General features: G+C 40.1%; 2 protein-coding genes and 1 non-coding gene across 4 annotated transcripts in view; 1 reads left to right on the forward strand and 2 right to left on the reverse strand.

Annotated features, from left to right (window-relative positions):
• ddx20 (DEAD (Asp-Glu-Ala-Asp) box polypeptide 20) overlaps positions 1-3,097 on the reverse strand; it is an 11,527-nt gene extending 8,430 nt beyond the window's left edge. For both annotated transcript variants that reach the window (XM_050065917.1, XM_050065916.1), the window contains exon 1: positions 2,884-3,097. In XM_050065917.1, coding sequence (XP_049921874.1) covers positions 2,884-3,079 — 196 coding nt within the window. In that variant the 5' untranslated portion in view covers positions 3,080-3,097. The remainder of the gene's footprint in view (positions 1-2,883) is intronic.
• A 1,958-nt stretch (positions 3,098-5,055) lies between these two features.
• Positions 5,056-5,127, reverse strand: trnag-ucc (transfer RNA glycine (anticodon UCC)). The gene has a single exon. It is a non-coding gene; the product is annotated as a tRNA-Gly (tRNA).
• A 1,864-nt stretch (positions 5,128-6,991) lies between these two features.
• parapinopsina (parapinopsin a) lies at positions 6,992-11,699 on the forward strand. The gene is made up of 5 exons (XM_050065274.1): positions 6,992-7,370; positions 9,875-9,965; positions 10,067-10,304; positions 10,580-10,822; positions 10,906-11,699. Exons 1-5 carry the CDS (start codon positions 7,037-7,039, stop codon positions 11,044-11,046), a joined length of 1,047 nt encoding a protein of 348 aa, XP_049921231.1. The 5' UTR covers positions 6,992-7,036; the 3' UTR covers positions 11,047-11,699.
• Positions 11,700-13,245: the final 1,546 nt, after the last annotated feature.

The following is a 13,245-nucleotide window of genomic DNA, read 5'->3' on the forward strand; positions in this document are numbered from 1 at the left end:
TGCTCATGAGGAGAGGCATCTCTGTGCAAAGTTTCATGTCTCTACGACATACGGGGCATGAGATATTCAAAGTTTGCAATTTCAATCTGTTGCTGTAGCGCCTCCCTTTGGCCAATTGATGTAATATTGCTTCATCCGCATCCTCCCATGACCCTCTACCACTGTGCCAAATTTCACATGGATTGACCAAGTCAGTGAGGAGAAAAACGTGGAACAGACACACAGACACAGAGTTTTCGTCACTAGTAAGATAAGATAGTATTGGGCTGTTATTTGTCAAACCGAGTCTTTAATATTTGATGAATATTTTGCAAATTATTAGGAAAAAAAGACATAAGTAATCTAGCATCACTTCATAACTGTCTACACTGGACAGATGGGCATGGTAAGTCTTGGAAAGTGTAGCTAAATTTATAAATTTACTTTAACACTAATGGAGTAGATCATGCTCTTAATGCTGGATGCGAAAAAGGACTGTACGCACAGGAACTCATATGTGAAATTCACTTTCAATATCAAAAGGGAACATTTTTGGGGGGGGGGGGGGGNCAAAAGGGAACATTTGGGGGGGGGGGGGGGGGGGTTTCCCCCACTATTTATGTCCAACAACAGTACATATCAGCCATACCACTGCAAGCCCTCTGGCAATAGGCCTATTTCATTTACTACCATATATCTTTAAGAAAAGCAGCAACTCCACACAGTTAACAAGCTGTAACCAGAGAGTATTATATTATTAAAAAATGGTTGCTGGTTGAATTTGTCGATCGACCTATTTATTAATTGTTTAAATGTTTCCGATCTATGAAACATGTGCTTCAAGTTTTCCTGAGGCACAACATGATGTCATCAAATTTGAACAATCAGTCAAAAAACAGAATATTATTATTGTAAAACTATTTTGACAACATAATTCATTGTTTTAGTCATTTTCAAGCAAAAACACCACAGAACATTCTCAGATTTCAGGTTTTCAAATGTGATGATTTTTATGATTTTCTTTGTAATATGAGAGTAAATTGAGTCTTTGGATGTTTGACTGTAGATCAGATTAAAACAAGACATTTAAAAATTATAATTTATTATTATGGTAAAAAAAAAAAAAAAAAAAAAGATTACTCAATTTCTATAAACAGCAGATTAATCAATTAAAAAGGCAATATTAAATTGGATGGGATTTTATTTTTCTGTATTTCTGCTTTAACAATAAAACTGCACAATTAGGTGATTAATCAATTTATAATTCAACAGAAATTTAATCTGAAATTATTTTGATAGTCAAATAATCATTTTAGTCATTATCCAAGCAAAAAGGCCATATAATACCTGATCAGAGCCTCTCACATATGAGGATTTGATGCTGTTCTTTGACATGCATGACAGTAAATGTAATGTCTTTGGGTGTTGGATTGTTGGCCACACTAACATATATGAAGATGTCACTTTGGGCTGGGGCAAATCATAAAAATAGCAATATAAAATGTCAGCATTTTCTGACATTTTATAGACAAAACAATTAATTACAAAATAACAGTCACATCGGTCATGAATGAAAATAGATGTTAGCAGCAGCCCTGTGTCGAATTTCTTGTTTTGTCAGACAAACAGTCCAAAAGTAAAAGTTATTCAGTCTATTGTCAAATAATATTTATCTTATTTGTTTTTATTTGATAGGGACGATGCAATTTAACATAGTGCCAATACAGAGTGTAGGACTGATGTGTTGCACAGAGAGTTTGTAGCTATTGCTAATTTTCAGCTCTTGTCCCTAGTTGGGCTTTTACATGTAGACCTAAAGTGTTATTATTACGGTACATCATACAACCACAATACACTATAAACATGGAAGGCACAATAAAAGCACACATACCACCATACACCAGTACTCTTACAGTAATACCCCTTTAAGCTCTGAGTGCATTAGCTAAGAGTGGGTGCAGCTCTGGTTTGCTTGTAGCCAGCACTTGACCTTTGTTGTGAAGGATTTTAAGTCTGTAATCAGTTTGATTTCAGTTGGTAATTTGCGATGTGTTATTTTACCATTGCCATTCACGCTGCTCCTTGTTACTCTATGACGGTTTTGTCTTTGAATAAATCTGGAAAGAGGCTCTGGAGCCAGACTGTTAATGAAGTTAATGAAGCTGTCAAAGCTGAAAAGATTGTATCACTCTAATATGCAACAGTGATGTCACTGGTCAGGCTTTTTGTCCATTATTCTCAGTGCCTGATTGTATAAAGATGTAAGGTGTCTGATTGAATATATCATTATGCAATATGAAAACAGAGAGAAATAGCTACATTTTCCCTGCAATTTCTGCTAAAAAAAAAGCATTATGTTTGATCATCTCACAACTATTCAATTATTTAACATTTTTAAAAGGATAAATGCCACAAATTCTCCACACCCAGCCTCTAAATTAGACCCAGGCACATCACAAATTGCAGAAACAGAATTAAAAAAGAGCAGTGCGGCCTCTCCACTGATGTCGCACTTCGCTACTGTCTTTATCAATTTTGCCGCTGGGTTTCAATATCCTTCTGTAGTTGGGCCACCTGGAGGGTTGCCTCTGGGTCAGATGTGGTCCGCAGTTCGCCAATTGATTAGATCTGCTCTAAATTAATTATCAAAACAGCTGCCAATTATTCTGTTGATTGACTTATCGATTGATCAGCCAATCTCAGCTCTTAACTGAACCATCCCAAGCCTGCACTGTCAGTCATCCCATTATCAGTATGATATTAAGTTAGTGTTATTACTACTTTAAAATGATTCAGTAGTGGAGAAAAGGACCAATAGGTGCTGTACCGTCAGGGTACCTGAAAAAAACCTGTTAAATACACATTCATAAACTGTGACACACACATGAAGCTCTATGAACCCACCGAGTCCGCAGCGGCCCAGCGGGATCGCCTTGAGCTGGATCGGGGACGGTTTCTGGAAGCCCGAGGAGGAGAGTCCGTCCAGCACGGCCTGAGACAACAGCAGTGAGCTGAAGTCGATTCCCTCCGACAGAAGCACATCGTCGGTCCGTTTTCGCGTTTCTATGTCGTGGGCTGCTTTCCTCACGGAGGTAGCCATGTTGACTGGGTTTGTTTACCGCCGGAAATCAAACTCAGCCGCTTTAATGCGCGCTGGAGCTGCAGCTGCGGTCGGTAGCGCCCTCTGGTGGCCTGGAGGAGAACTGATCTGTCCATGTAAAGTCACAGTGTGTCTTTTCTCTCTGCTAGACCATAGGGGAAAAAACTTGCAAACAATATGTCAAACAAAGCATGAAGTAAAATTTGTGGACTGTGGAGGTGCACCTTGTTTTTCTTGATAAACTTTATTAACAATTAATCATTGAGCAACTTGATGTAATTTCTTTCAGAAACATGGGAAAAAACGCAAGGTAAGAAATGTCCCACAAATTGCAAAAAATAATAATAATAATAATAATAATAAATAAATATTAGGGTTTTTTATTTTAGATTTTTTTTTACATTTTTTATTATTTAAAAAAATAGGGAAAAGAGAAAAAAACTAGGAATAAACTATATTCATAATATTATGATTATTATTATTACATTTTAGAATTATTCACAAAATTGTTAGAATTTTTAAGCACTCTTCAGATCATTCCCTTGTTTGTTTTTATCTTTCTTTCTTTTTTTTTTAATTTTCTTGTTTTTACTGTTCTCTTTTTACTAATTTCATGCAATTTTTTTGGTCATTTCTTATTTTGTTGCTCATTGCCTTCTTCCCATCTCTTTAAAAGACATCGAGTCAATTTACTCAGGTTTCAAAGGGTTAATTAGAACAACACGTTGTTTTGATACAAAGCTGGTTGAAAATCAGCAAAGTACCCTTTTAACCAATATAAAATGGTCAAGCAGAGAATAAAACAACACTGAAAAAACAAGTATATCATAATATATAATCTGAATTCATTTAAAATTCATCCAAACTACTTGTTTTACACAAACCTGCAGTTATTATGTTCACTATTTGGGTTTATTGTACAGTTAATGAGTTATTCTGTACTGTTATTGTTATGCACTGAATATAATATGAAATATCCATAAGATACTTAGTGAGGTGTGGTCTGTTTACTGAATGATAGAAAAGGGATGGGAGGTTGGAAAACACTGCTTTAAATGGCCTAAATGGTCTAAACATTGGTAATGATAATCAACTTGCACTGACAGATATAGAATATTAGCTTGCTGCCCCCTGTTGACCAATTGAAGTATTGTCACAGAGAATCAGAAACAATGGTCCACTCTTAGAGTATATTAGGGTAGTGGGTGAAAAAAACTTGTTTATTGAAATCCAATTTGCAAGAAAATCAGAAAGGCTAGTGGTAGTAAGAGCACAATACAGTAATCCGTAAACCGTTCATCTGCACACACTGTGATGCCACACAGCTGATTCAATATCAGCAGAGTTTCCCTTTATATTCATTGTCTTGTGTGGCGATCAGCAGTGATGTGGTGGTTCACTTTTACACTGTGATCTGTAGCCTATAGTTCGGCTTTAGCTTCTAACTATCTTTGTCTTTTTAACCTGTTGTTGCTGCTGAGTCAGTTTGACATCCTGGATATATCCTTCAAACACAGACTGTAGACCCCTCTGTCTGCTTCTCTCTGGAATCACTGCTTCATTTTTCCAAAAATATGATAATATGTCTTCAGGGAGTGCAGTTAGTTACAGCGTGGGCTCCATGCTCACTCCGACAGCTGGTTGGACCATCACAAAGGGGCGGGGCTCAGCAAAAGGTCAGTTACTACACTAAACTGAACACAGGAGCACGAGAGCAAGAGCTCTGCGTTAAATTTAAAAGGCTCAAAAAAGAATTTGTCAACATTCCTGATTTCTGTCCTCTCTGCTGCTGCTTTAGTAATAATGTACACAGGCAAAGCTCATTTTTAAAGCGTGACACATCAGTGAGATTTTAAGCGCGACTGATTTATGGTTAGAGAACCATTTCGTGAAGCCTGAAGGCTTGCAGCAGTTTCTACACAGACTCTCATCCAGATGTGACACTTAGCCTGTGTGAAGCTGCGGAGGAAAATGTCTGCGATGGCCGGGAATCGAACCCGGGTCAACTGCTTGGAAGGCAGCTATGCTTACCACTATACCACCATCGCACGGGGAAATGTTGGAGTCCGGTGTAAAGTCATCAGTGGAGAGGAGGAAAGTTGCGACGAACGGGAAAGTGAAATGTAAAGTAACCATGTTAACACCGTGATTATCTAAGACTGACTGAACGATAGGCTCCAGACTGTTGGTGCACATCTTGCATTGATAGTTTATATTTTCATACAGGAGTGTGTACAGCTTCTTTCTATGCACCATCTTTTATTCTCTTTTTTTGTGCATGAAATGTGTAAGTAGTCACAGAGAGAAGATGTAGGCCTATTTGCATTTGGTATTATATAGTCTATCCCCTGGGTCTTCAACAGGGAGTCCGTGACCCCTAGGGAGTCCTCAGAGTTACTATAGGGGGGCCACCAGATGACCTCTAAATAATCTAATTAATTAATGAAAGTTTTAGTAAGTAAAATGTGTCTGAAAATCCACATTAACGTGAATCTAATATATTATCAGCCAAGATAAATTAGCCTATTCATAAAACCTATTGGTTAACAGTACACAACATTTTTGATTGGCTGACTGTTGCACAGGAATCGTTAAGCGATCATGTGAGCTAGCTCACGCTACATCACTGTGCGGCACCTGTAATTATTTTTGCATATTAGCCACTTAGCTGTATTACTATGTCAAGTGTACAGACATTCCTGTGTGCCACAATGGATTGTTTCATAACTTTTTAACAGACTCTGACACACCCGTAGAAACCACCAGTGAAAGTGCAGAGGGTGAGGCTAACGCACCTAGCAATGCTACAACTGCTGCTTAGTTAGCAGCAAGGCAAACAAGAGAAGACCCGAAAAATATTCAGAGCTATCTCAAGTGCAACTCTTTTTTTAAAAAATATATGTAGGCCTAGTAGGGGTCCCTGCTGTCTGTCTTTGGGCCAAGGGGTCCTTAGCCTGAAAAACGTTGAAGACCCCTAGTCTGTTGCATTTAATATAATGTATATTGAAGACCCCTAGTCTGTTGCATTTAATATAATGTATATATAAATGTAAAAAGCTTATGCTACATACTTGAAACAGAACAAGGTAATTTTAATTATTGTGAAAAGGATCTGTTTTTGAAGGCTATATTTGAAATGATCATTAAGAATGATAACACATAGAGAGAAGTGTGTGCTGCTCTAGAGTACTGCAGACAAAAGACCTCCGCCCGAGGACCTCGAAGTACGTCCTGGTGTGTGTGGCACTTAGAGGTCAGAGATGCAGCTGGGAGAGAGATCATGAGGAGCCTTAAAAGTAATCAGTAAAATCTTAAAATCTATTCTAAAACATACTTGGAGCCTTTGACCTCTGACCTCTTTAGAAAGGGGCTTGATTGATTAGTACATTCAAAACCAAACCTATTTATAGACTGACTGACTTATATTAATCCAGAATAAGTGCATGTGCAAGCTGTGCCACATAGAATTAAAGTTAAGCCTCTGTGTACTGAGTAATTCCGTGTGAACAAAAAAGTGTGACATTAACAAGCAGTAATGCTCTGTCTATGCCTTTAACCAGCAGGCACGCGTTTAACTGTGATTCTAAAACCCACATTGTGCTACTGAATCCCTGCTTCATTACTCAGGAGCAGCTGTAGAGCCAGCAATCATGGAAAGTGCAGTCTTACAGGATATTAAGCCGAATTATTGTCTTCATAATCTGGATCGACAGATTTGGGTTTCAAGAATTAAATGTCATGGTGTAGAGTATCCCTACTCTTATTGGGCTTATTAAGAGGGTCACATCTCCTTCTCTTCTCCAGAGCTGACCTCTGTGGTTGTTGATATTGTTGGATTGCTGAATAGATTTTTATTGATTTTCTTTTGTTTTTTAAATTTTGTTTGGATGCAATTTGAGCTAAAGTTGACACTTCCAGGAAGCATTTGGATCACTCACCTCATCTACACTGAGCAACATGGAGCATATTCCCCTCCACGATGGAAACTCCTCATCATCTCACAGCTCAGTCAACACAGAGCTCCTGTCTCAGAGCGGCTACACAATACTGGCTGTTATCATGGGTGTGTTCTCCGTGGCTGGGATCATCCTCAACCTCCTGGTGATTGTGGTGACAGTGAGGCACAGACAGCTGAGGCAGCCGCTCAGCTATGCCCTGGTAAACTTGGCCATATGTGACCTGGGCTGTGCTGTGTTTGGAGGTCTGCCCACCACAGTAACCAGTGCCATGGGATACTTCAGCCTGGGACATGTGGGCTGCATGTTAGAGGGTTTTGCTGTTGCCTTTTTTGGTGAGTCCATTGATAGTTTGCATGCTACTCACAACTTGGTATGGCTTTATTTGCACAGTGGTGGAAGAAGTAATCAGATGATTTGCCTGAGTAAAAATGCAGCTATGCGGAAAAAAAAATAAAATAGTCCTTTAATTAAGGAATCATGATCCTGGTTAAGTAAAGGAACAGAAGTATTATCAACATAATGTACAGATTTTTAAAAAAAAAAAAAATTATTTTCCATTTTTATTTTTAGAGGGACAGTGCACATTAATAAACACTGCGGTAGATGTGCCAGTTCAGCCAAAGGCTAATTTTCAACACATGACACCACCTAAAGAAATAAAATAAAATAAAAATAAGAATAAATAAATAAGCAGTCAACCAACAGACACAGTTATATACAACAAGATAAAAGAATAAAATAAAATAAAATAAAAAATAAATAAAATGAAAAATAAATAAGCAATTAACCAACAGACACAGTTAAATACAACAAAATATATAAATAAAATAAAATAATATAAAATAGAATAAAATAAAACAAATGAAATAAAATTAATAAGCAATTAACCAACAGACACAGTTATACACAACAAGATATAAAAATTAGCAGACGAGAAACAGTTGCACGCAAGACATAAGCATTATCAGACAGGACACAGTTATGCACAGCAAGACAGAAGCACTAGCAGACAACATACAGTCAGTAGTAAAACAGTTTGAATGCACTAAGTGCCACTATACAGACAATAAAATATAATATAAAATAAAATAAAATATATAAAAATATCCCCCACACCATTACACCACCACCAGCAGCCTGAACCATTGATACAAGGCAGGATGGATCCATGCTTTCATGTTGTTCACACCAAATTCTGACCCTGCCATCTGAATGTGGCAGCAGAAATCCAGACTCATCAGACCAGGCAACGTTTTTCCAATCTTCTATTGTCCAGTTTTGGTGAGCCTGTGTGAACTGTAGCCTCAGTTTCCTGTTGTTAGCTGACAGGAGTGGCACCTGGTGTGGTCTTCTGCTGCTGTAGCCCATCTGCTTCAAGGTTGGACGTGTTGTTGGTTCAGAGATGGTCTTCTGCAGACCTTGGTTGTAACCAGTGGTTATTTGAGTTACTTGTGCCTTTCTATCATCTTGAACCAGTCTGGCCATTCTCCTCTGACCTCTGGCATCAACAAGGCATTTTCACCCAGAGAACTGCCGCTCACTGGATATTTTCTCTTTGTCAGACCATCCTCTGTAAACCCTAGAGATGGTTGTGTGTGAAAATCCCAGTAGATCAGCAGTTTCTGACAGACCAACCCGTCTGGCACCAACAACCATGCCACATTAAAAGTCACTTAAATCTCCTTTCTTCCTCATTCTGATGCTCAGTTTGAACTTCAGCAGGTCGTCTTCACCATGTCTACATGCCTAAATGCAATTGCTGTCACGTGATTGGCTGATTAGCTATTTGAGTTAACAAGCAGTTCAGGTGTACCTAATAAAGTGGCCAGTGAGGGTATATATTACATTTTAGATTGTTTTTGATGCATCAATGCAAAGCTAGCATTTTGTAGCTGGCCAAGGTGGAGCTAGTTTTATTATATGCACCTCTGTAGTGTAGTCCAGTGGTTTTCAGCCCAAGGGTCCAGCCCCCTACAATTTTTTTTTACTTTTCTCATATGTCAGCTTTTCTTGTGTAAATTATAAGATCATTTTACCTTTATTTGGCTTGGAAAAGTCATCATGGTGGCACCTGAGAAGTTTGAGAGGAAATCACTCTTTGGTGGAACTGCTAACAACTCATAGACCTCTGAAACGTGACAAGAGGTTCCAACTAGATGCTGCTTTTTTTGGGCACATAACGGTTTCATCGTTAACAATGTGCCATATTTTGGAAGATTATAAGGTGTGTTTTATGTTAAATCTTAATTAGAAAAATAATGAGTAAAGTGGGCCCCTGGGCACAGATATGCAGAAGGCCTCACCACCTTTCCTATATATAGGAGCAAGACACACAGACTTTGTGATGGCCATGCCTCTTCTTTAGTTGTTGTTTTCCATCTTTCTTTAGTCTTTATGCATCTTTTTATGCATCTTTTTTGTGGTTTTGTGTCTCTCTGAGGTAATTTTGTGTCTGTTTTGCCATTTTTTGTCTCTTTGCAGTTCCTTTGCATCTCTTCTTGTCTCTTCTTTGTGGTAATTTTAAGTCTCTTCCTGGACAGTAATTTGAGTGACATTTTGCAGATGGAGGCTGTGACGGGCGAGCCTGGGCCTGTGCCCAGTAGGCCTGCTCAGTAATCCATCTATGAATAGAGCTGTGTGGCCAATGTGGTACAGTAAACAGCAAAATATTTCCCTCTGAACCATAACAAGTGGCACAAAACAGGAATATTAAAAACTGAGCTGAAGTAAATGTTTGTTACTTACTACTTCTGAATTTGCATGTCATGAATTGCTATGTCGCAGGATATTTTCCACAAAAAATTAATTTAGTCTTCATATATTACTTCTTTTTTAGGTATAGCAAGTCTGTGCACAATAGCAGTCATTTCTGTTGAACGCTACATGGTGGTGTGTTATCCCATGGGTGCTGTCCTGTTCCAGACCAGGTACAGAAGTGACCGTCAATATTTCAATTGGCAGCATCACCCCGACTACTAATTTTCGATTGCTCCACCAGCATGTGACACACCATCTCTGTTGCCCTCAGGCATGCTGTCGCTGGAGTGGTGCTGTCCTGGCTGTGGTCGTTTGTGTGGAATACGCCACCTCTGTTCGGTTGGGGAAGTTACGAGCTGGAGGGCATCAAGACCTCCTGCGCCCCTAACTGGAACAGCCGGGATGTCGGGGACATGTCCTACATCATCATATACTTTTTCCTTTGCTTTGTTGTGCCCTTCACCATCATTATGGCGTCTTACTCACGGCTCTTGTGGACCCTCCGCCAGGTGAGCGATGTAAATGTTGGGCATGTGGGTGCACTCAAAGATGAGTGTACTTCAGTTGCTTGTACCAGCATCATAATCTGACAGGGGCCCTTTTGTTTGTTTTGGAGGGGAAGAGACCTCTGTGGATAATTTGGCTTCTAGTAAAAACCTCCTGAACAATAAACATTGAAGGAAATCTTCAACTGGAGTTCCAGCTTGTTGTAATCTGCAATCCTCACTAACTCTACCTAAATCCTTCACACTGTTCCTTGACGTCTTGTGTTTTGGCGTCCTAGGTGACCAAGCTGCAGGTATCCAAGGCCGGCAGCACAAACCGCGTGGAGGTGCAGGTGGCACGCATGATAGTGGTAATGGTGATGGCCTTCCTAGTGACCTGGCTGCCATATGCTGGCATGGCCCTCGCTGTCATTATGGACTCCAGTCTAAATATTGACCCCATCATTGCCACCGTACCTGTTTACTTGGCTAAAAGCAGCACTGTCTACAACCCCATCATATATATTTTCATGAACAGACAGGTAATCCTCCATCATGCACATTTATATTCAAGAAGGAATATATAACCATACGCTATTGCTGACCATGTGCTGTGTATTTCCAGTTTCGAGCATACGCTGTTCCCACCGTCCTGTGTGGGTGGAACCCGTGGGCCTCAGATCCACAGATGTCTGAGGATGAGACCACGGTCGCTTCTCTCAGCAAGACCCAAAGAGTCTCGCCGAAAGAGTCTTTGAAAGAATGACAGCAGCGCCAGATCACCAGAACGACCTTCAGCCATTAGTCAACCCCCTACACTGGACTGCATATCTGAAAGGACATATGTAGACACACCCAGGATAAAAAAAGGAAGAAGGCAACATCGTCAAACGAGACTCTGCAGGTGTTCAATCTTTTTCCTGCTGCGGCTGTCACCACGTTTTATGTATCCTGACAATAAAGACAACCCCTTTGTCTTGCTCTCTGTCATGGATATTGTTGATCATGTGTTATCCTTTGTGTTTCACCATGACGATTGTGAGAGTTGTCAGATTCAGGGTGGAAGGCCTAAAAGTTTTGAAGATTAAAGATTCAAATCCAAAATATTGTGTGAAGTCAGATGTCAGATGTTCTCTCTCCTCCCCTCAGAGTGGGATGCATGTAGAGGAGTGTGATTGGATGTTGCAAGGCAGGTGGTGTGTGCCGATTGGGCTGTCCGCAGAGATTGCTGTCACCGGATTGGTCCAATGCAGGACAGAGGATTTTTAAACCACCAGCTGACAGAAGCTCTCCCCTCCTTTTCACTCTTCCACTACCAACAGAAATTGTTTCTAAGTACCTGCTAGCAAAGTAAATCTTGATTTTAGTAGACTAGTGTGAATATTTTGATAACTTCGTCATTTAGGAATGTTATTTGGTCGTTGTTTGGTTGAGTAGGTGAGTTGAGTTTTGTTTAACAGTTTACTTTTTAGAGTTATGAGTGGGTTTTTTGTTTGGCAATGCCATGTTCTTTTTAGGAGTTTAGGTTAGAAAATTGTCTTTTGTTTCACATTTGTTTTGCTAGTTAAGTTCAGGGAACATGACTATGTTTTTGTTTGTTGTTTTGGGCATTGCTCACCTCTGAAGCCAAATAAACTTCTTAAGACTAGTTCACATTACACGATTTTCACCCCGATTTTGCGTCGCGGAGACTATCGTAATCTTTTGAGTGTTCATACCTGGTGACGTGTGTTTCTGTCATTGGGAGTCTAGCGAGCCCTCGCCGACAGAGTGACAAACTTGGAGATGACACATCGTAAAGGCATGGATATTCTTCCCAGTGTTGAATCAGATCTGCCTTGAGGGCCTGGGTCCAAACACAACACGCTCCCCGTGATCCTGTGGACCCGGCATTGTTGTTGTTGCTTGCCGGCCGGCTTGTCGGTATTGCCAGATCTTGGTAGAGAAACAAGCAACCAGGCTATGGAAACAAGCCCAAAAGAAGCAACTATCATGCGTTTAAATAACTTATTAGACGGAGAGAAAGGTGATGTTTAGAGAGCAAGCCCAAATAAGCAACTCCACTTTAGAAACAAGCCCAAAGTCACGGCTAATAAGTGGACCTGGCAAGAAGCAACCCTGCGGCTTGTCCTCCTCACATTTCTTCTGTCCTCCTGGGTGCTGACGTGGGACGTATCCCGCCTCTCATTGGCTGATGCTCTTTGTCAGTCGTGTCAGACTTCTCCAGTTTTCTAGCATGCCAGATATCCAGTCCCAGTCGCAGACGAGGGGGCGACTTGTTCGTAGGCTTGTTCACACATGAGGACTCGTCGTGGCAGACTATCTGCTGACCCAAGGTGGCTCTCAAGATCCTCTGCAGCCTCAAAATCGCGGTGAAAATCGTATAATGTGTAACTGGTAGCGGGAAAGGTAGGGATTCGCAGCATGTTATATCTAGGTTCCCCTAGACTGGAGACATAACAGTATTGGCATTAATCGTAGAATGAACAAACCAAACACTGGCAAGACATTGGGTCATTTGTGCTTTCGTGTGATGACCCAAACAGTGTCACAAAAAAAAATTGTAATGTGAATCTGCTTTATTCGGCGTTTATGATGGTTTTAATCACTTGATCTATTTGCTTTTGAGAGGAAGAGACCTCCTGAACACTGAATGACTCCTAACCAGGAGGGTAGCGACTATTATCAATTAAAAAAAGCTGCAAAGAAGCTGAGTGGGCTCTTTACTGTGACTCGTTCAATAAAGTCCATGCTGAAGTCCAACGTTGCGTTTATATGGTTATTTATAACAAACCAATGAGATAAGTAAAGCAAAATGAGATGAAGCATGTCTTGTGATTACGTGATATCATACCGTTACATGAAAAAATATCGCAGCCAACACTCACCCTCTTTGCCTGTGAATGAACAGGGAAAACAATGTGAAACCACACCCACACCTGTGCCACTTACCACCAGAAGTGAA

This window comes from Epinephelus moara, chromosome 16 (assembly GCF_006386435.1).
Source record: "Epinephelus moara isolate mb chromosome 16, YSFRI_EMoa_1.0, whole genome shotgun sequence".
Lineage (NCBI taxonomy): Eukaryota > Metazoa > Chordata > Actinopteri > Perciformes > Serranidae > Epinephelus > Epinephelus moara.

Excerpts from the sequence above, each read along its gene's own strand:
- parapinopsina (XM_050065274.1), top strand. The coding sequence starts at position 7,037 with ATGGAGCATATTCCCCTCCACGATGGAAACTCCTCATCATCTCACAGC. Across the intron at positions 7,371-9,874 it reads TTTTGCTGTTGCCTTTTTTG|GTATAGCAAGTCTGTGCACA; the intron begins GTGAGTCCATTG and ends CTTCTTTTTTAG. Across the intron at positions 10,305-10,579 it reads TCTTGTGGACCCTCCGCCAG|GTGACCAAGCTGCAGGTATC; the intron begins GTGAGCGATGTA and ends TTGGCGTCCTAG.